This window comes from Podarcis erhardii (genome assembly GCF_964252035.2).
Source record: "Podarcis erhardii genome assembly, chromosome: 1".
NCBI classification, from domain to species: domain Eukaryota; kingdom Metazoa; phylum Chordata; class Lepidosauria; order Squamata; family Lacertidae; genus Podarcis; species Podarcis erhardii.
In genome coordinates, this window is record NC_138497.1 from 81,595,383 (window position 1) to 81,617,901 (window position 22,519).

The 22,519-nt window shown below is 46.1% G+C and overlaps 3 protein-coding genes across 9 annotated transcripts in view; 1 reads left to right on the plus strand and 2 right to left on the minus strand.

The window, feature by feature from the left end:
• Positions 1-162: 162 nt before the first annotated feature.
• Positions 163-4,675, minus strand: FEN1 (flap structure-specific endonuclease 1). Of its 2 annotated transcripts, none has more exons than XM_081837572.1 (2): positions 4,535-4,675; positions 163-1,744 (listed from the first exon to the last, which is right to left on the minus strand). In XM_081837572.1, exon 2 carries the CDS (start codon positions 1,684-1,686, stop codon positions 538-540), a length of 1,149 nt encoding a protein of 382 aa, XP_081693698.1. In that variant the 5' UTR covers positions 1,687-1,744; positions 4,535-4,675; the 3' UTR covers positions 163-537. The 2 variants fall into 2 exon arrangements, with proteins under 2 accessions (XP_081693698.1, XP_081693699.1); XM_081837573.1 differs by lacking the exon at positions 4,535-4,675 and adding an exon at positions 4,222-4,354.
• Positions 4,676-4,783: 108 nt separating this feature from the next.
• TMEM258 (transmembrane protein 258) lies at positions 4,784-8,955 on the plus strand. 2 transcript variants are annotated; one of them, XM_081837998.1, is made up of 4 exons: positions 4,784-4,942; positions 5,502-5,611; positions 6,511-6,658; positions 8,813-8,955. In XM_081837998.1, the coding sequence occupies exons 1-3, from the start codon at positions 4,940-4,942 to the stop codon at positions 6,635-6,637; spliced, it is 240 nt and encodes a 79-aa protein (XP_081694124.1). In that variant the 5' UTR covers positions 4,784-4,939; the 3' UTR covers positions 6,638-6,658; positions 8,813-8,955. The 2 variants fall into 2 exon arrangements, with proteins under 2 accessions (XP_081694124.1, XP_081694125.1); XM_081837999.1 differs by having other exon boundaries at positions 4,806-4,942; positions 8,862-8,955.
• Positions 8,956-10,685: 1,730 nt separating this feature from the next.
• MYRF (myelin regulatory factor) overlaps positions 10,686-22,519 on the minus strand; it is a 96,671-nt gene continuing 84,837 nt past the window's right edge. For all 5 annotated transcript variants that reach the window (XM_081837133.1, XM_081837136.1, XM_081837134.1 and 2 more), the window contains 8 exons: positions 22,069-22,157; positions 21,442-21,615; positions 20,829-21,122; positions 20,244-20,331; positions 19,141-19,215; positions 18,379-18,484; positions 16,987-17,061; positions 10,686-16,725 (listed from right to left, as the gene is read on the minus strand). In XM_081837133.1, coding sequence (XP_081693259.1) covers positions 16,639-16,725; positions 16,987-17,061; positions 18,379-18,484; positions 19,141-19,215; positions 20,244-20,331; positions 20,829-21,122; positions 21,442-21,615; positions 22,069-22,157 — 988 coding nt within the window. In that variant the 3' untranslated portion in view covers positions 10,686-16,638. The remainder of the gene's footprint in view (positions 16,726-16,986; positions 17,062-18,378; positions 18,485-19,140; positions 19,216-20,243; positions 20,332-20,828; positions 21,123-21,441; positions 21,616-22,068; positions 22,158-22,519) is intronic.

The window sequence follows — 22,519 nt, forward strand, 5'->3', positions numbered from 1 at the left end:
TCCTGTATGACAAGTATTAAACTACAGGTTGTAGAACAGCTCCCTTTAGCAAACTCTTCATGGCCCACCTACTCTTGAGTTGTGCTGCAAACAGTTCTAGCAACTCTATTTCAGTCTCACCAATTTCATTTTAACAAGCTTACACAGAAGTAGTAATCAATATTTAGTTATCAACATTTATTGGAAGATACAATTCAAAAGCTAAAATCATCTCAACATGGTACTCCCAGCAAAGATGGACCTATACTATGTATGGAGTTCACCGGACTCAAGGCAGCAAGAGCAGCACCCTCTGGGTCCTTCGAGAGCAGGGCATGCCTTCAGACTGGCTGGGTCTCTGGCAGTGTCAGATGTTTTGTCAGAGCAGTGTCCCTCCCACCATGCATCAGTCTAAGCTGAGCTCAAGGCCTGACGATAACTCTCACATTTTAAGCACTACAGAGTACATTACCACAAAGCTCTCAATTGAAGTTTAATATATTTTGCTCCAAGCATCTGCAGTGGAAGGGAACTGGTGCAGAGTTCTAGAAAATAATTCTACTTCCCTCTTTTAAACTTCGATGTTAGTGCACCACCACCCCTTGCTTTCTTCCTGGCAGATCCCTTGGGTTCTGGCTCTTTGCGTTTGGCTGAAGTGATGGAGCCAGTAACCTTAAAGAAGTCATCTAATCGGCCCTGAGTACTGCCCTGGCGACTCTTGTTCAGCCTCTTGACCCCGTTGCGTATTCTTTCTTCGTTGAACTGCTTCTCCCCGCACAAGAAGTTGACCAGCTCTTCCTCATCTGGTTCGTTCCACTTCAGATCCACAGCTTCGGGGTCGACAACTTCAGGTTCCAGGAAGAGCAGCTGGGCCTCCTTGTGCAGCCAGTTCTCAGGCACAGAATACTTCTTGGCATCTATTTGCTGGAGAATCTTTTCTATGCTCTTGTGCTGCTTGATCAGCTCCACGGCCCGCTTCGGCCCAATGCCGCGGATGCTCTCGCAGTAGTCGCAGCCCAGCAGTATGCAAAGGTCCACAAACTCCTTCTGCGTGAGGCTCAAATCCTGAAGGATGCGGCTCAGGTGGAATTCCTGAATCGGCAGCTTCTTTGCCTCACTGGCTGTAAGATGCCGCATCAGCACAGGGCTACCAAAGGTCAAGCAATCCATATCCTCAGTAGCAGCTGCATAGACCTTGCTCGCTTTCACCAGTGCAGCACAGCTAGCTTCAGCCTCACCAGGTGCGTCAACGTAAGGGATGCCCATCAAGGTCAGCAGCTTCTTGCACTCATCGTTGTGCTGCTTGGTCACCTTCACTAACCTCTTGCTGAACTTTTCTACATTTTCCTCCTCACCTGCCTCTTTGGCCTCTTGCAACTGCTTCTCCGCTTCAGCCCGGCGCTCGGTGCGTTTGGCTAGTTCCCCCGATTTCAACTGTGGGGGCTTGCCATCAAAGACATAGACAGGCTTGATGCCATTTTCCACCATGCGGATGGTGCGGTAGAACATCCCCATCAGGTGGCTTGTGGTCTCGCCTTCTTCATTCTGCAGCATGTCAGCTCCCTGCCTTACAGCAATGAGGAACTGGTAAATACTCATAGACGCATCAATGGCCACCTTCCGGCCAAAGTAACTCTTAATGTCATTCTCTCGAATGGCACCGGGAGCTATATCGGCAATCAGCTTGGCCAAACCATGGATTCCCATCCTGGTAACTCAGCTCCAGTTGCAGTTTGCTTCTGTGATGATACAACACGGGAGAAACCTAGAAAGTAAAACAGAAGATGTGAACTGATGATTTAAAATGACAAGAAAGCAAAATGTTCAGCTGTTGGATCAAGGTATAATTTTTCCTACCAATCTAAGATTACCATGTAGTGGTTATTATTTTGATGAACAACAACAACTTATTTATTGCTTTACACTGAAACCTCAAGGCAACATACAGCAAAATTGTAATAAACTATAAATACACTATAAATAGGTGACAAAAACTATGCTCACTAATCAATTTTGTACAGGCTCCAGAGAAAGAAGTGCAAATTACAAATAAGGTAAGGAATTTATTCTTTTTTCCAATTTATATCTTGCTGTTCCTCTCAAAGGAATGTAAATTACATTCATATGCCACCCTTATTCTGCCATAGAACCCCATGGAAACCAAATGGGGCACAGAGGTACATCACATCAACTGAGGAATGAAACCTGGGACTGGAATGACTGACTGTATCTGGGACTAGAATTAAAGGTCCAGGATCTGTCATTGCTATTCTCCATTATTTCTTCCCGCCCACTGTTAATGTGACCTATTGCTGCAACACATCTAATTCTCTCTCAGGATCCGGGAGGCCGCTAGGGGCGCCTTGGAAGATGGCCGACAATACCATCTCTCCAGCTCACATGAGGTAATTAAGGGGCTGAAGATGGGAGTAAATCAGCCTCCCAAATTCTTCCCGGTGGAAGGGAAGATGCAGCCTAGTCCGCGGTTGCCCATAAATCACCCCCAAGTTCGAAAGAAGGAGGGGGTGAGGGCACTGGACGGAAAGCCCTCATGTGAGTTCGGATCTCCCAGACACTGTCTCTGAGAGCGACTCTAGTTGCATTACTTAAGATAAAAAATTGGATATAAAAAGTTATTGCACATGCTTCGAGTGAAGAAAAGGGTATGTTAGCTGCTAATTAAGCCTGCCACTGAGAAGTTAAGAGTGATGGAATGGACTGGACAGAAGTTAACATCAAAGAATAACATCTATGCCGGTATGTTGAAACGGAACGGAAAGGGGGGGGCTTTTCCTTTTTTATTACGATATAACCTAACAATCCCTTCCCTAGAAGAACCGTCATACGACTTATAACAAGTGAGATTGGAAAATAAACTGTGTGGAAACAAAAATATCAACTAAAGCCTTTGTTTTTTGAAAGATCTGGAAAGAAAATAAAAGGCTCTCTTGTGACGCAGTTTTTAATCGGGATCCGCCATTATGAGACAGAGTAGGCTGCGAGATTAATAGGCACAGGGGGAGGCGAGCCATTACTCTGTTATCATGTTTGTATTCTAAGTTTGACTTGGCGAAATCTTCCCTGGAAAGCCTAATTTATGATGCAACCTGTCTGGGAAAATTGATGAGCAAACGCCTAGATTTTATTTCATCGGAACTGAGAATGATGGTGTCTGCCACCCGAGGAGGACTTTTGGATCAGCGTGTGAGAATTTATTGCAAACAAAAGACTTACCAGCTTTTTTAAAAAAGGGGAGAGCCTTACAAAGTTCACACAGAAGCATAATATTGCTTACTTTAACTCGCCTGTGGAAGCAACTCAGAAGCTATTAAGAAGAAAAAGGATAACAACAAGAAGATTGAAAGATGGGACTGGTAAACACTAAAAGCAGCAGAAATATGAGATGACTGGACCCTTACTGAACTCGAAGCATGGGAATCCCCAACAAAAATTTATAATTTGGCAAAATATTTGGACTTTATGATATGTATTGGAATTTGGAATAATTAATGTGATATGATTGGATTGCTAAATGGAAAACTTAATAAAAATATTTTTTTTTAAAAAATTCTCTCTCTGGATCCATCTCTTGCTTTAATTGAATGGAGTCACATCACGGTACAACTGGCATCATGGTCCCTATTATTTCCAATGGGCATTAAAGCAGTTCAACCCCTGCCCCCTTCATATGTCCCAGCTGCAACAAAACATGTATAATAATAATAATAATAATTTCTTATTTATACCCTGCCCATCTGGCTGGGTTTCCCCAACCACTCTGGGCAGCTTCCAACACAATACAGTGGTACCTCGGGTTAAGTACTTAATTCGTTCCGGAGGTCTGTTCTTAACCTGAAACTGTTCTTAACCTGAAGCACCACTTTAGCTAATGGGGCCTCCTGCTGCTGCTGCGCTGCCGGAGCACGATTTCTGTTCTCATCCTGAAGCAAAGTTCTTAACCTGATGTACTATTTCTGGGTTAGTGGAGTCTGTAACCTGAAGCGTATGTAACCCGAGGTACCACTGTATTAAAATACAGCAATGTATCTCCCCCATATAGGTCAAAGCAGGCGCTGTAACTCTCCTCCAAGGGCTTGACTTCACCCCCGACAGCGCACACTCTTCCACTGTCTCCCGAGACAGAGGGATGACACCACCACCACCATTTTTTTTAATCCAGTTGGTGGTTCAGAAATCCTCTTGTAAGCAAGATAAGAGACAGCCAAGCCAGATGACACTTACTCGTTTCGCCCGTCTCAGACTGCAGTCTCGCAGGCATTTAACCGGGGAGCCAGGGCCGCTGAACTCCGTGGGACTGACCTCCGAGTGGACCCTGAGAGCCGGCCTACGCCGCCCGCCCAGCATGTAATGGGGCTGCTGCATCCATCTCCCGCCTTCGCCCTTCCACGCCTGCGGGGCAGGTTTCTGCCTGGGGCCGCGGCAGGGCGGGCGAGGGCGAAGGCGGCTCCCTCCCTCCCACCCAGCCGGCCCTTTCCTCCGCCCCCTCCCCCCTCCCCGCCACGCAGAACGCGCGAGGGGCTGGTATTTGGGGTACCTGCCACTGCCACCTGCTCCCTCGCAGCCACGCGCGACCGAAGACCCGGCTGAGGACTCGGCTAAGCCAATCAGCGCCTCCCTTTTGGCGCCTTCTGAATCCCGCGCTCAGAGCATCAAAGAAGGCAGGGCGGGGGCGAGACGCCTGTTGGCTTCTGGGAAACGTAGTCCACGCGCTCACCGGCTTTTCCTGGTGCCCGCTTCAGAGGTCTGAACGGACCACAATTCCCAGCAGGCCGTGCATGCGTGAGGCCTCTATCCCTCCTCCTTCTTCGTCCGGAGGGGGGGGGGGGGAGAAGATGACAGTCGGACTTCCGGCGGGGAAAGGGTTGAGCCTGCGCCGGAAGAAGAGACGTGTCCTTCCGCCACCTGTGAGGAGAAGCCACGGGAAGCGCCGGACAGAGCCATGGTGAGGGAGCGGGCCGGTCGGAGCGGAGCCGCCCCTGTCGCCCCTTTCCCAGCCTTTGCGCGCCTTCCCGGTGCTGGGTCTGCTCGGTTACCCCGAGAGAACCAAGGAGGGGCGGTCGGCGGGCGCAAATGGCCCGGTTTCAATGCAGCAGGGAGGGAGGGAGAAATAAATGGTGTTTCTGTTACCATCTTCTCCGTTCCCTCGCCGAGATATCTCCTTAAAATCGGGGTTGGGGAACCCGTTGCCCTCCAGGTGTTTCGATGGACTGCATCTCCCACAGTGGCGTAGCGTGGGGGGTGCAGGGGGGGCCGGCCGCACCGGGCGCAACATCTGGGGTTAGGGCAAATCCACGGGTTAGGGGGCGCAAATTACTTGCCTTGCCCCGGGTGCTGACAACCCACGCTACGCCACTGATCTCCCATCATTGCCGGCCCTTTAGCCATGCTGGAAGGGGCTGGTGGGAGATGGAGGCCAACGCAGGTTCTTTATCTGTGTGCGTGCTATAAATACTGGTGACAATATGTTATTTCACTTCTCTCCTTCTTTCTTTCAATTTCAGGAGCTGGAGACAATGAGCAGATACACCAGTCCGGTGAACCCGGCTGTGTTTCCACACCTCACAGTGGTCCTGCTGGCCATCGGCATGTTCTTCACCGCCTGGTTCTTTGTGTATCCTCTTCCAGCCCAGAGCGGCTCTGCTGAGTGTCCAGAGGCCTGCACCAGACACGTTTCAGTTGCCCACAGGGTTGTGGTGTTAGCTTTAATGAGATCTGGGGGAGGTGCTTGTACCTTTGCTTATTTTTAAAAGGGTGGGGAAAGCTGTCTCAGCATATGTTGCTGGACTGCAAAACTCCCACCATCCCTTACCATTCACCATGCTGGTTGAGGCTGATGATGACCAACAGCATCTAGGGTGTAGCTGGTTCTGCATTACTGTTTTAAATTATTTTTAGGCCTTCGTTTAGCAAAACGATTAGGATGATGCACCATAAGGGTAATAAGATGCATATAAGCAAATGAAGGGGAGTAGAAAGTCAGCATAAATATTAAGCAAAAGATTTATAAATGCTATGCAGAAAGTTACTATTGCTTCTTAAAAGTTCAGACAAATAAAAATGCCTGTGTCTGGCAGCAGACTGAAGCAAAATTGGCACCAGGTGATTGTCTTAAGGGCATTTCCATGTTGCACAAAAAAGAGCCTATTTTGGTGTCTGGACTGGGAAACTCTTTCATTTAGTGTCTTCTAATTTGGTGACTGATGTTTAATGGCATCAGATCTTTCTTTGATACTGTTCCTGATGTTGTGGGATAGTTGCTATCTTTTTCCTGAAATTTCATTTAATTAATTTTATTCCTTGTATGCAGTTTGTCACACTGCAATTAAACAAGAATTTTTTTCTGTTGTGTTTTCTTGCTTAATTTTTGCATGCTGGGGCAGCTGAGAGGATGACAACCCTGTTAAACAAAAATGTCATGACCTTTTGCAAAAGTGTTGGTTTTTCATTGTGTATTGCTGGGGCTTTCTCCACTCTTCAGTCTCTGGTTTACTACTTTAACTAGTATTTCAGATATGAAGTGACCTCGACCAAGTACACCCGGGACATTTACAAGGAACTGCTCATCTCTCTGGTTGCTTCACTCTTTATGGGCTTTGGAGTACTCTTCTTACTGCTATGGGTTGGAATCTATGTGTAACAAAGTCAGGAGCTTTCTCAGGTAAGAAATTAATACCGGATTCCACAATGAGAGTTTTTTGGAACAAATTTGAGGGAATTTCCCAGAAAATATTAGGATTGAATTGTTAATTTGGTTTAAATGTTATATTGAAATAACATTCAGAGTTTCAGTTTGGTATTCACTTTGTTGGAAAATGTGCAACTATTTTAAGACTTCCATACTTCCATACAATCATTTATATTGTAAGGGGGAGAAATGAAGCCAATGAAAATTTTTGAGATACTAAACATGGCTAAACATGTCTTCGGCAGGGGCAGGTTCTTTGGCAGAACAACCGCTGCTATGGGCAGGGCAGGTGGTGGTGAGGAGTTCCCCCTCCTGTTAGAAAAATAGCTATGCCAGCCCCAGAGCTAGATAGTGTGGAGCCAATTTTGCAGGCATGTCAGGGGAGTGAGGGAGCTTTGGATCCTGCAGATCTATCGCTACTACCACCACCTCCAATGCCTTATTTTTCCCACAACTGCCAGAATATCGCTGGCTGTACATTTGTTATGGCAGAGCTTTACTCAGGAGTATCCAGTGGGTAGATGTTGCCATGCCAGCAGTGCAGTAAGACCCACACTGCTTCTTAAGGCCCCTCAGCCTGTCTTTGGCTGGCTAAAGGACTGCAGTAATGTTAGGGATCTCTATTATTATGTGTGCATTCATACTTCCCAGAAGCAGCTGCTTTGCAACTGTTTAAAACTGCAAATTTGATTAGTATTATGTCCAACAATCATGTTACTAATTTGTCTTGCAAAACAATGAAAGTTTAGAAATGGAAAGTTCTCTGTGGGAGGAAAGATTATAGAAAAATGTATTCCCCAGGTCACCAAGCAGGATATAGATATAGGGTGCACACACCATATAGTAGGCTGTCTGGTGCTTATTTAATAGTTCTATTTTAATGTGTAGAGTTCTGGCTTTTCTGAAGCTGAGTTTTTACCAGGCATGCTTGTGAATATAGACAAAGCCTTGTGTAGCATATTTCAACTATTTCACAAAGGATTTCACAAGCAGTTGGTCCCTTACCTTTCCCGCCCCGACCTGGCCACAGTGATCCATGCAACGGTCATCTCCAGGCTTGACTACTGTAATTCGCTCTATGCGGGGCTGCCCTTGAAGCTGTCCCAGAAACTCCAGCGGGTACAGAATGCTGCAGCGAGGCTCCTCACGGGGTCTCTGCCATGGGAGCATATTCACCCAGTGCTTTTCAAGCTGCACTGGCTCCCGGTGGAGTACAGGGTCAGATTTAAGGTGCTGCTTCTGACCTTTAAAGCCCTTCACGGCCTAGGACCCTCGTACCTACGGGACCACCTCTCCTGGTATGCCCCACGGAGAGCCTCAAGGTCCATAAATAACAACACCCTAGTGGTCCCAGGCCCTAAGGAAGTTAGATTGGCTTCAACCAGAGCCAGGGCCTTTTCAACTCTGGCTCTGGCCTGGTGGAACGCTCTGCCTCATGAGACCAGGGCCCTGCAGGATCTAATTTCTTTCCGCAGGGCCTGTAAGTCAGAGTTGTTCCGCCTGGCCTTTGGCTTGGAGCCAATTTGATTCCCTCCCTCCCTCTCTTTTTTCTTTCTTTTCCTTCTCCTCCTGCGATGAGGCCACATTTTAATATTTTAATGTTCCATTATTTTAATGTTGTATTTTATTTTTGTTTTTAAGTTGTAATCATTCATCTTGTTTTTATTATTGCTTGTAAGCCGCTCTGAGCCCGGCCTTGGCTGGGGAGGGCGGGGTATAAATAAAAAATTATTATTATTATTATTATTATTATTAAAGGATCTAGCAGGTAACAAAATGATGTGAACATATCGGCATCTGCACAGTAAAATACAGTTGCTGAGCCTCTCTCTCTTAGTGCTCTTCGAACTGCAACATGTGCAATAGTGAGCAGTTTTGTATCAGGTAGTTGCATTTGTCTGCCCCTTACCATTAGTCACAACAATCTAAATTTAAAAAGCAAGAATGAAAGGCACAAATTATGAGGACAACTTCCCAGGCACGTAGAGCATAGAAGCCCCTCTAATTGTCAAGGCCTTGTTTGGCTCCCCTGCTTGTATGTTTCCGTTTCGGACAGCGATATAGAAAACTATAATAGCCTGGGTACTTCAGAAAATAGTTTGATCCATTTGTTGTTTTTCCTTTCAGGTTCCAGCAGCCTTAATGAAGCTCTTTTTTATTTTTGTACGTAATGCAGCTCTTTGCAGCTTGGGCCTGCATAATCTTGATATATGGTTATAGCCCAGGGTCGCAACATCGGACCAATAAAGCTGACTCTGTGATGAGCTGAAGTTTGTGTTCTTCTTTGTTCTTTGGGTGCACTTTTCTGCTGTATATGAAGACCCATAGGCCTACACCCGCTACAGGAGAGAAGGTACAAAGCAACAGAAATTGCTCTTTGAATAGGATGGATATAGGGGACACATAGTAATCATATGCCTGAAGGAATATTTTATCTCAACTTTTAAGAAATAAGCAATTGTGACAACTGTAAATGTTGACATATCAGACTTTCCACTGCTGTGAGCAGGCTTTCAAACCCACCTTTAAGCACAAATGAACTTTTTCTTTTGCACACACAGTATGCTGGATACCAAACAGAAAGGGGAGCAGGTGGTGCTGTGGTCTGAACCACTGAGCCTCTTGGGCTTGCTGAGCTCCTGTTGCTCTGTCCCAGCTTCTGCCGACCTAACAGTTCAAAAGCACATCAGTGCAAGTAGATAAGTACCACTGTGGTGGGAAGGTAAACGGTGTTTCCATGCGCTCTGGCACTTGCCATGGTGTTCCATTGCGCCAGAAGCGATTTAGTCATACATGACCCAGAAAGCTGTCTGTGGACAAACTTCGGCTCCTTCGGCCTGAAGATAAGTGCTGCACCCCATAGACACCTTTGACTGGACTTAACTGTCCAGAGGTTCTTTACATTTACCTTTTTACTACACAAAGCATCCACATTCATTTTTCTTCCCTTCTTTCTGTTCTTTACTGCGAGAGAGCTAATGGACTCAGAAGTACTGTAAATCCTACTTAGTTCAGTGGGACATATTCCCATGTAGGTAAATAAACTCATTTCAGAGTAAGTCCCACTGAATGCAGTGGGATGTATTTCTGATTAAAAAAGGCACATAGGATCACAGCTGTGGTAGGCACTAGAGCTGAGATGCTCCACTTCTGGATCAACATGCAGAAAAGGGCAGGCCACAATATTTGGGGCTCTTCAGCTTAAGGGGAAAGCCCATTAAATAAAGGTGTCTGTGTCATGAGTAATGTCTATACAATTGTGCAAAGTGGAGTGTGTGTGTGTGTGTGTGTGTGTGTGTGTGTGTGTGTGTAATGACAGATAGATAAATCATCTCCCTATTACTTATTGTTTTGTCTCCATATTGATTTTTCCTCTCAGATTGTGGTTTAAAGAATAATCTTTAGAGATGTCAGTTCCTTTTACTGCATTGCATTAAACTGCAAAGGCTAAAATAACAAGCTGACTTGAGGACATCACTGACTCTGAGCTACCTTTAAACTACAAGAGCTGGCAACAGGCTTTAAAAATAAAAATAAAATCCCAAGGCTATAGTAATTAAGAATGTATATCAGAAACGAGGCTAGTAAAAGACATGTAGCCCATGGATTAGTGAGTGTAGTTTTGGTTAATTGCTTTCTCTCAATTCCATGTTTTAACTAAATCCTTAATGAAAACTGCATTTTGCTCTTATAACTAAATGGCATTGAGTTCAAATTGAAAATAGCTGTGTTAACTGAATGTTTCTGTAGTAAGTGGTAGTCCAATACTGAAGGCATAGTTTTTTTATATAGTGATGTATGACTCTCAAACAGATATTTCTTCTCTAAAATGTCTGCTGACTTGTGCGCATGTAACTGGGCTTACTCTGGTAGTACAAATGCACTTCTTGCTTCTGAAATTCTCTTTTTACCCACAAAAAACTTTGCTTAGAGCCCCTACCATAACATTACTTGTAATAATTCAGTTCTGTGAGATGGAGGAAGAAGCCATGAGCCAATCTTGGATACAAAGTAGTATACTTATATATTTATTTTTATAGGTACATTTCTTATGAATAAAAGGTCTAGGTAAGCAAAACAAGAAGTAGAGGAGTTCTGGGCACCAGCACTCCAAAACAAAATATAAATACAGATCAGAAAAGCAGATGGTAGGGGGAAAAGCAACCACACATATCCTCCACCAAAGCAAAATAACAATAAAACTTCATTAATATTGTACGTACTACAGATATGACTCTGAAATTGAGGGCAATATACAGTGATTAAAGCTGTGATAGCAACATTTAAAACAAAACAAATTAGTGCTTTATCTTCCTTAAGGCTCACAGTGGTGGCACAAAACTTTTATTTACAGGCTTTGAGCTTTTTTTAAAACAACAACAAAAAGACAAAAGGCTTATGAATTTTCCTTGGAGAACTCATTCCCAGCCCCTTGAAACAGCCAGACTTTAAAAGTTGGCTCCATATCCACCCTTGATTTTATTCTTGGCTCCCCAAATGGCTAGAGAGATATGGCTTCATGTTCCGGTTCTAAGGAAGAAGAATTTCCTCCTAGGTCAGAAGCACCGGAAGAGCTCCCTCCATCAGATGCAGGAAAACACCCAGTTGTTGTTCATCCTTCTATTTGGGGAGAGTATGTAATTGGTGCAGGTAGGGAGAACATTTCCCGAGACAGGCGAGTAGCATGAAGATGCTGAGCTGGCCAGTCCAGGTGATGTCTATGATACTAGTTCAAACATGGGCAGGTAACACCTTGCTATAGAACTCCTACTCTTTAATGCTGGTAGTCCCCTTGCCCACCCCAATACTGTGAAGCACTTTGGGATTAAAAAAAAGTGCTATATCGATAAAAGTAAGTAGTTGTACAAGTTTTAAACAATAAAACCATTAAAACTGTAATGTAAAGAGTGCTACTGTTACAAAGGATTATGCATATCGGATTCTCAGCATGGATGTGAATGTACCAGTGAAAATATTTGACACATACACAGCCCTTCTCTCCAATGCCACCTGATAAGACCAGGAGAAGAAGAAAGTGATTGGTTAATTTACTTCTGATGTCACCGTGTCCCTGCTGCCCTCACCCTGATCTTGATCGGTAACAAACTATGGATGAATGGTTTTATACATTTAATGCACTGAGGAGTGGGTAAGGGGATAGTCCGGTCAAAATGTGAATGTCCTCACCAGATTGTTTTTAACCCAGCGGTTTCTTAACCACTAGTCTAAAGACTTTTTATTGCTGGTCTGTAGAAAGGAGTCTGCTTAAGCCTCCTGCTGCTGCTCAGGAGGAGAGCACCAAAACAGTGACCCACCAGGCCTAAGATGCCTCTCGGTCATTAAGCAACAGATCCTTCCTCCTCTATGAGCTGCTTCTTGCAGGGTGGTTTCTTCCCACTGCTGGAGTGTGCTAGGAAGCCCCAAAGGCCATGTTTGTTCTGCAGCTTCTCCCCACACCGTTTGGGTTGGCGATACAGGGAGGAGCTCCGGCACAAGCACCTCCAGTGGAGCACCAGATTCTCCCTTTGCTGGGAAGTGTGACGGGAGGAGAGGCTCTATTTTGGCTCCCATTCTGCTGGAGTTAAAAAATAATAATCAAAAATTCAGCTTGCGTGGAAAAAACAGGCAATTGGCACATGGGCCACAGAACACGGAGAGGAAGAGCAGCCTCTTGTTGCTAGAAAATTGGAGCGTTGCCAGCCCCTGCAGGATCCTGACTTTCTAATACCAAGTTGAGAAGAATTATCTGAATATTGTCCACGGCCAAGTACATTTTTTTGGCACTCCGATCGTGCTCAAGAACAACTGTGCTCTAGCTGGGGGCGTTGCTGGATGCCTGCATGGTGAAGAGTCTTTTGGTACTGAACCTCCATGGATGATCAAAGCACATGCTTTGTGGACAAAGTAAGAAAGACCCCCGACAAATAACTCAGCAGGCATGGACCAATAGGAACAGCACTAGAAGATTGTGGTGGATTTAGCTGGGTAGCACCATTGTCTCTGTGAAGTATCTGCATAACCCTGCAGGTACAGTACTTTCACATGGTAAACACATGTTGTCCTATATAAGCCTCCTGTCTCGCATGCCTTTGTCAGTTAATCTTGGGAGAGATTAAGGCAAGAGTGGGGAATGGCTTTTCAGCCTGCATTAACTTCTGTGGGCCATGTGCCAATGGTAGGCAGGGCCAGATGCAAAAGTGAGCAGAGCAATGACAATGCAGATCTCACTTTTGTACAGTAGGCTAATTTCCATATATACTCAGACACCTCTCTATCTTCCAGCCAGCTAAGCAAGATACCTGAAGGAGCGTCTCCATCCGCAATGTTCAGCCCAGATACTGAGGTCCAGCTCCTTGGGCTTTCTGGCAGTTCCCTCACTGCGAGATGTGAGGTTACAGGGAACCAGGCAGAGGGCCTTCTTGGTGGTGGTGCCCACCCTGTGGAATGCCCTCCCACCAGATGTCAAGGAAATAAACAACTATCTGACTTTTAGAAGACCTCTGAAGGCAGCCCTGTTTAGGGAAGTTTTTAATGTTTGGTGTTTTATTCTGTTGGGAGCCGCCCAGAGTGGCTGGGGAAACCCAGCCAGATGGGCGGGGTATAAATATTAAATTATTATTATAGATGCATTATTAGAGCTCAAGGACACAGTCCAACCTGGCAGAAACACTTGTGAAGCGAGGCCAGCAAGGAGTGTGTCTTGACGGGAGAGAAGGCCAAGGGGTAGCATTTGTTAAAGTGAATCCCATCAGGTGGCAGGTAGGCAGGGCAAAGCTTCCTCAAGCATTTCCTCTAACAAATATTATACCGGTCACTGACACTGGCTCATTACAATGATCCCCCAAAGGTTTGTGAAGGATAATGAGATCTCCCCATAGCTCAGGTTTTTTTTTTGTGTGTGTGTGTCTTACCTAAAAATAAAAAGGCAATAGCCTCTATCCTGGGAGGGTGGTGTGTAGATGTGTGGCAGACTAAGACTCCACAGCAATTCAATGAAGTTTAGGTTAAGATCGCCCTTTCCACTCCGTCCGCATTGGCTCTACCAGACATGTGTTGGAGTTGCGGCAGGGGCAGAGGAAAGGGTGGGTGGGGGGAACCCTCAGCAGTGGTACCATAATTCTAAGGGTCTTCAGATGGGGCTCCCAGATACTGCAGATCTGTTTAGGAGGAACATAGGAGGGGGAGAGAGAAGCAGGGGCTGTAAGGAGAAGCAAGAGTGCTTGCTTGTCAGTAACAGGCTGTTTCACAAGGGAGATTTCAACCAGTTTTGCATTACTGGCATTCAATGCAAGAACATTTTCACAACTAACATTGAGTAACAGTGCAAACCTACACCCCTCTACCCAGAAGTAAGTCCCAACAAATTCAATGGGATTTATTGAAGAGGTAAGAGTATAGAATTGCTACGAAACAGATTTCTGCACTTCTTTCACTAGGGAGGAAACCCCTCCTTGGCTGCACTAAATGCCACTAACAGATTACATGACCCAGTCTGACTGATGGGGCAAAATGAGACGTTAATAAGGGGGACATAACTCCAAGTCTCTTATTGTGCCTGTTTGTTTCCCCTCTGTTCAGCAATGGTGCCACCTGGTGGTGAGCACTAGCAATTGCAACTACATTTCTCATATCCTTGTTCCTTGCGAAGACAGCCCGCAGCCATTATCAGATGCTATCAGTGCCCTTGTTCTGCTGGGTCTCCAATATCTTCCCCAGCCCATGCCTGTGTGCCCCTCTCGGCTGCTTCTAATGAATGGTAGTTCCTCAGTGCCAGGTGCCATTTCCCCTTATGCCCATTCATGGAATGTGCAGCATTGTAAGGAAAAGTGGCAACCGTCACTGGGCCGCCAACAGACACTGCAGACATTATCTACACATTTTTATTACTTTTATGCCACTTTTACTGTTCCAGTTCCCTTCAAAGAATCCTGTGAATCATAGCTTACTGGGGGTGCTGAAAAATTTATGTGAGAACTCCCCAAGCAGAACTATGGTTACCAGAGTTCTCTGGGCAAAGGGGCTGACTATTAAATCTGTAATGTGAGCTGAGAGCAGCAAATGTGAAACTGGTGATAACTGGGGATGGGGGCGGGCGGGCCTGTCTACCTGGGCAATTTCATTACTACTAATAAAATGGCAGATCCATCCAGGAATGCAGGCACCAATACACATTTCACCAACACAAAGATAAACCCAGCCACCATCATAAAGTGGATTCCTACCTTAACACAGTTGTTCCTTTCAGTTTACAATGATGTGATTTAAAAACCATCAGTGCTTGGTCATTAGAATTAAACCAAAGGCAAATATGTTTATATCTGTGGATTTGCAGATTGATAACCTGATTCAGAATATATGAGCAGTCCCAGCAGCTAACCATTTTGCTTCTTATCTTTCCCATCCCTGTCCTCTCATCTTCCCTAAGTTGCTGTTCACACTCTTGCGCAGAAATCTAAATAACCCGTTTTACAAAAAACAAAAACAGAGCTTGACTGAGTTGGCCTGTCCTTCCTTCCTCTGAATGGAAGCTAAAGGCCTGAAACGCTGGATGGTTGTGCTTGTGCATTTGTCTTAACTCCTTGCGCTTCCCAGATTCAAAATGCGGACGCAGGCTGGTGCCCAGCGACAGCCCGCTTTGGTTTCCTATGAGAGACAAGTGGATCAATAATCAAACAAGCTGATCTTGTGTGGAGGGGGAGGGGGAAAGATCAGTGGTTTAGCAAGTTAACACCTTGTAACAGTAAGTTACCCAAAACACACCCAAAATATTCTTAAGAATGCCAAGGAGGCTTAAGGTCTGGAGTGAAAAAAAATGTTCTGTTTGTTGCCTGACAAGTGACCCCTTGGGGATCAAAACACTTTTCAGTTTGGATATACGTTTAGTGTAGGGTAGATCTCTTCTGATGGCCTCCCTCTTCAACTTCAGGGATGGTCTCCTGCTGAGCAAGGGCCGTGCCATGTGCTTGTTGGGCTGAAAGGCATTTTTTCTGCTCTCAATGTATGGGCCTCAGGAGGAGCCCTAGGATGCCAATGCATATTATATCAGTCCAGAGGCAAAGCTCAGACACTGCTTTCCTCAAGTAGATTTGAGCTTGCTTCTTCAGAAGCGTATTTATCCAATCCTGAAAAAAGGCACATTGGGAATAAAACTAGCCTGCCTGAGAGTTGTTTTTGTGAGGTTACTGAGGTCTTCTCTCCTTGGAATGTAACTATATGGCGAGAGAGAGAGGGAGGGGGGAAGCCAGAGGCAAATCCCATTGCTTTTCCATTGGTTGCTGCTGTTTGAAACGACTGGTCATTTGTGTGTTCCAGTGTCACCAGGACTTCTGCAGAGCATAAGTTAAAGAGAGAAGAGGCTAGCTGCCAGCCAGAAGGTCAGAAACTCCAGTGTATGACTTGCAAACACAGCCAGGCAGGATATTCCTTTTACAGAAAGAATTCCAGTGTTTCAGCTTTAGAGAAGGACTCCCAGCGTCATCGTTGAGAAACGCCAGTGTCTAAGAAAGCCGCTTCATAGGCTCTCTGGGTGCTGAGATCTCTTCCCAGCTGAACTGTATTTTGCAGTTCTGAGGTGCCCAAAGGCATTGAACCCAGGCATGGCTCCAGTGTAGAACTTTCAAATCCAGTGTAAAAATGAGGAAAAAGAAGGAATGTCGATGTCTCTACAACAAGTAAGGCCTTTGGAGGACTGAATGACAAGCATCTGGCATGTCAAGGGGGGGAAAGATGCCTCAGTATTTCCATGTTTTGCTTGCTAGTGGCATTGTTCCCCCAAAGTTGTTTGGCATTCTAATGTTGATATTCCACCACAGGGTGGGGTGGGGGAGAACCACACCAGCTGATGACAGAGGCAACAGGATAGGACTTGGGGGCTCATAGGAGGGAACATCCAGTCCAATGAGCCTTGTGGGCCCATTTCAGTTCCAGTCCAAGGGCAGTGGTGCTCCCGAGACTCACTCACACAGCCAGTAGAATTGGAAGTAATAGTCAGTGAAGAGAGAGCCCATCTGCTCCACAGCAGTACTGCAGTTTGCTTGGCCCTGTGATGAGAGTGGGAGGAAGAAAAAGAAGGTTCAAGGGAACTGGAAACTGTCACAGAAGAACAAAGGTTAGCCAACAACAACAAGAGGCATCTCCAAGGCCCTGTGTCTGGGTGCAAACACTCAGATATTTGGGTAAGGGGAGTTTGACTAAATTTTCTGACTCGGTCATCTTTTGATATTACCCCCCCCCCCCAGCTCTAAAGGATGAATCTAAAGGCTGTTACGTTGGGAGAGGATATTGCAGGTACTTATACTCACAGGTTTAGCAAATCGGAAGTGATAGGTGAACTCCTGGAACGGCATCATCACCACAGGCCAATGGTATGTTACTCCCTACGGAAGAGGCAAAAGAAACCATACCTGGATTAAAACGACCTCTTTCTCTTGCCTGTGCTAGAGAGAGAGCTAATGCACCTTGCTCTCTGTTCCCTCTTTGTAGTGGAAAATTGATGTGAGAGAAACAGGCAGCAAGATGCAGTACTCCACCTACCACTGCCAGGTGCTGTGCCTCTCTTGTAGCCACGGTTTGAGTGGGGAGAGAATATGGGATGGGGATACACAGAATTAAGGCCTTACTGAACTGTAAAATGCAGCTTACTGAACCGTGAAGGTCAAACTACATATGACCTTAACTGTGTAGTTCTCCCCTTGTGTGGGCTTTTTTCCACAAAGAATGGTGGTAATCTGGGAAACTCAGCCAGATGGGTGGGGTAAAGGGACCCCTGACCATCAGGTCCAGTCGTGACCGACTCTGGGGTTGTGGCGCTCATCTCGCTTTATTGGCTGAGGGAGCTGGTGTACAACTTCCGGGTCATGTGGCCAGCATGACTAAGCCACTTCTGGCGAACCAGAGCAGCACACGGAAACACCGTTTACCTTCCTGCCGGAGTGGTACCTATTTATCTACTTGCACTTTGACGTGCTTTTGAACGGCTAGGTTGGCAGGAGCAGGGACCGAGCAACGGGAGCTCACCCCGTCGCGGGGATTCAAACCGCCAACCTTCTGATCGGCAAGTCCTAGGCTCTGTGGTTTAACCCCAATGGGTGGGGTATAAATATATTATTATTATTATTATTATTAGTAGTAGTAGTAGTAGTAGTAGTAGTATATCAGGGTTCTACATAGTGGTAGGGCTATTTCAGTTCTTTGCTCCCCATGCCAGCAATTGGGTGGAGGTGAAGGCCTGCACTCAAGGGCATGACAGAAACATGCAGTTAAGGTCAAATGCCGTTTGCCCCAGATTTGCTCTGAAATAAGAGACAACACTTATTCTGAAAAACATGTGGTTAAAAATGTAGACCATATGCCAAGCACTAAATAGCTGAACAAGCCAATGATGACCTGTTATGAAGATGGTTTACTTATTTATGTTTATGCATTTTTATCTCCCAGGAAAGCCTTCACATACAACCTTGACAGGTGTGCCTCTTTCTACCTCTCCTTTACAGCACAATACTATACATACAGAAATTCAGTGGGCCTTACTCACAGTTCAGTGAGTAGAGGATTGCGGCCTTAAAGAGGATCCAAAGGGCATTCACCCAACAGTGTGCAGAAACTAAATACACCAGTTTCCTTTTCTATTACAAGCAGCAACTTAGGGGTGCAACTGGCAAGCACCTGCCAGCCATGATACTTTGTGGTCCTACCTGGGTGCCTGCTGCATCAGAGAAGCTGTCCGCGTTCACAGTGTTGTGCTGACATGGGTTGCTGGAGGCAAAACCACAAAAATAGCCAGACACAGTAGAGGCGGCGCTGGGAGAGAGAGGAAAGGGCAGAGGAGGATGTTTAGTGGAGGCAACAAGGTAAGCGACATTGTCATACTTTGGTACTCTCACCTGCAGCACCTTTAAAGACACCCTTTTTAACTGAGCATTCATCATAATTCATGCTCATTGTGCTATTGGAGTGGTTATACATGATTGCACCTTCAATACCATTTGCGCCTGCAAAAAAATTGCGGCGGTCATACTGCTTCATTTACAATAGGTACATGCCCCGTGATTTCCTCCTAAAATTTCATACCACGGAGGTACCAGTTTTACTTTTCTTTTTTAAAATCTCGTTGTTGTTACCCTATAGTGCAAGCACCTCAAAACAACCAAAAGGCGGAACAATGTGCATATCCCTCTGCCACTGAGCTAAAGCCCTTCTCCTTTGTCCTGCCTGTCTTCACCATGGTTCAGGGCCGTGAAAGACGTGAAAAGAAAGAGACGGATGAACACACAGCAGACAGAAGTTCCTTGCTTGTGGGTTCTTCTGCTTTCTCCACCTACAGTTCGGAGACCATGATGGAGTCCTTCTTGCTCACAACTCCCACCTGATATTCAGCTGGCTGCTGACCGTTGCAATGTGACTTGAGGCTGCACCCCTCCCCAGAGCCCCTTGTCTTCCCTGGAATTCTTACTCACTTCATCTCCAGAGTAAGATTTGTGTTCACCGAAGTAAACTTGCTGATGGGGATGCGGTATGTGATGTTCCCCGTCCTATATGCAGAGACAAAAAACGACAGCATAACATGTAGCAGCCGCCTCTAGATGTGGTAGCTGTATCCCTCCCCATTGAAACCAGGCCACGCCGACTCCTCCAGCTCATAATCCAATGCAATCCCTGGGGAGTTATATCATGCTGGACCCCAGCTGGGAGAACAGCCTTAGGCTGTGGAAGGCCATTGTACCATCCAGCATTGTCCAGTATTGCCTGCTCTTGAGAGGGCAGGGACTCTCTAAAGCAGGGGTGGAGAACCTCTGACCTGGGGGCCACAAGCCATTCTATCTGGCCCCTGTGACTCTCCCCATGCCACATCCCTTTCTCCCTTGTTCATGCCCCTCAACAGTGCAACTCTGCACCCTCAGTGAGTGTTCACGCCTGCCTGGATTGTGTCCTTGAACTCTGATAAAATTTATTAGTTGCCTGGAGGGAGGACAGAGGGGGATGAGGGGTGTGTGTGTGTAGAAACCAGCTTACTGTAGAAAGGTAACATTTACAATAGTTGTTCCACCTGCTTTTGCCTCTGGCAAAAGTGTGCTCAGAAGAGAAAGTGGCCCTGCGGCTGAGAAAGTTCCCCCACACCCGCTTTAAAGGTTTTAGGCAGAGTTTCTTCCTAGCCCTGCTAACAGAGACACCTTTAATTAGAAACACCAGAGATTTGAACCTGGGACCATTTGTATGAAAAGCAGACACACTACCAGCAAGATCATATCTTCCCAGTAAATCCACAGTCTCTCTCTCACACAGCAACTTGAGGATTCCGGTCAGAAGCATTCCACCTCAACATGGCCTTCTGCCTGTGTCCAAACTTCCTCACTGTTCCTTTACATGAACCCACATCCAATAATGATTCCATCACTAAACACAAAACCAGCTTACGCAAGTGGTCTTGGCGTGACAATAAAGATAATACATGGGGAAATCCTGACTTGTTCATTTATCAGCTGCCTTTCCCCCTAGGAGAAGCCCAGTCTCCTGAGAACTTGGCCTAACAAAGGTTATGGCAGGACAGCACTTCACCCACCTGCATTCATCACCAGCAGCACAGGCCTGAGGCGTGATGACCACGTTGCTCTCTACAAGTGATATGGACTGGAGAACAGGAGCTTTTCCTGCAAGGGGGAAATCATCCATACAGGGAAGAAAGTTATTCTACACGGCAGACAAAGCCAAGTCATGGGTGTTCGGAGAACCATCAGAGCTCCTAAGGCTATATAATACAGTCTTGTCCATCTGGTGCCCTCCAGATGTCGCTGGGCTACAACTCCCACCATCCCTGACCAGCTGCTGGGGTTCCTGAGAATTGGGAGTCCAAGAACCTATGGAAGGCACCAGGCTAGGGAACAATGCTGGAAGGGATTTCTAAGGTCATGAAGTGGAGGCAAAGATGGCCACCAACCTACGTGGCTTTAAAAGAGAATTAGACAAATTCATGGAGGACAGGGCTATTGATGTCTACTAGCCACGCTAGTTATGCTCTGCCTCCATGGTCAGAGGCAGTATCCCAGTTGCTGGAAACTGCAGGTGCAAAGTGTGCTGCTGTGCTCAGATCCTGTGTCAAGGTCTAAATATACAGCAAACAGTCACAAGGAAAAGAGGGGATGCTTACCCTCCTGGCTGGTGCTTCCTGTGCTGGGCTCCTTGGAGTCTGATTGGCTGATGGTGCTGCGCCGCTGCCGTGTCTGCCCAGGGGAGAAGCTGTTGCGTGTTGGGAGGTTGGAGATGTATTTGGACTTGCCTTGGATGTGGGTGAAGGGGGAGGATGGGCTGGCATTGGGGCTGCCGAAGCCCCGTGATCTCTCAGAGGTCTTTGGCCACTTTGTATGGGAAGTCACCTTGCCAGTGATTCCCCTCGATTTAGCTTTGATGTTGGTCACTGGCAGCAGTGACATGAGGCTTTGATCTGTGAAGGTAGAGCAATGAGAAAAGAATTATGGTTTGCGCTTTGAAATTGATGTGAGGGCAAGAATCCTCACTACTTTTTCTCCATACACCAAACTTATACCTACCCTCCCAACATTAAGTTATCATTATACCTTATATGTTCAGGAAGTGCAAACTTCTGGAAACAATCCAATGCAAATCAGATAAAGGTATAGGAGTTAGTTAAACCTTCTATGTGGAAGCACACAGGAGGAGGAAAGGGGACAGCATTCTGTCAGGCGAGCAGAAATGCCTTATTGCTAAGCTGAATTGTGTGTTCAAGACAGAATAGGGTTTACCTGTCCGGTTGTTGGTGGCTGGGGTGGTAGTCTCAGAAGCTGCATCAGAAGATACGTTGTTTGGAATGGTGTTCAGAAAAGGAGAACAGCACATGGAGAAACAAGGCGGGTCGAAACAGACTAATATGCTATGGGCAGGCAAGTCATAGAGCGATTCAGGCACATGTGTTGTGGCTGTAGGAATAATAATAATAATGAAAAAATACCAGCACCAGTTCTATGTAGGTCAGAGTAAAATGACAAAGAGACAGAGCAACACACAATAACCTCCTGCATTGTAAGGCCTGGTTCATGCAACCACTTTGGGACTTATTTATTTCAATATAGGCCTTCTGCGTGCACATGGACTGAGTTTGTCCATTAGCAGATGGCATGTATTACATTGGCCCTCACCATTAATAGTGAGCAGAAGCTGCCCATGATGTGTAGTGCTGATTTTCTTTAAAAATGAAGCTTACTGCAGTAGGGGGACAGCTGCTTCTTGGGTGAAATGGTAGATCAACCTACCCATCATGTGAACACACAAGAGGGACCAGCCACGTTCCCCACGCCTGACTTTCCAGCTGAACACCTGACTGGCTTAGCCTGGGAGACATTTTCACAGAGACAGCCACAACTGGTACCTACCATGCTGTTTAAGGGAAGCATCATCAGGTGTGTTTGATGAGGCAGCAGTAGAAAACATAATCTGATTCTTATCAATGTTCTGACTGGACCTAGAATGCAAGGGGGGGGGGAATGTCACTTGAAGTCTTTACATATATATTGAAAAAGTGGTATGTGTGCTAACAGAAAGAGATGGATTAATGAGGCAGCTGAACATCAAGGTTTGGAACGGAAGGGTGCAAACAGGCTGTAGAAAGGAGGACAGGGAGGGGAAAGCAAGACAGAAAGCAGGATGGGAAAAGGAGGACAGATCAGGCAAAGCCTAAAATTGCTGCCAGGTATCTATTACAACCCTCCCATCTCAACAGTCTACTCCAGGGATGGCAAATGCCCAAAGGTGAGACGGAAAAAGAAGTTCAGAATCTGACAAATGGCTTCTGACCAGGGCCCTGATCTCTCTCTAGTCCATATC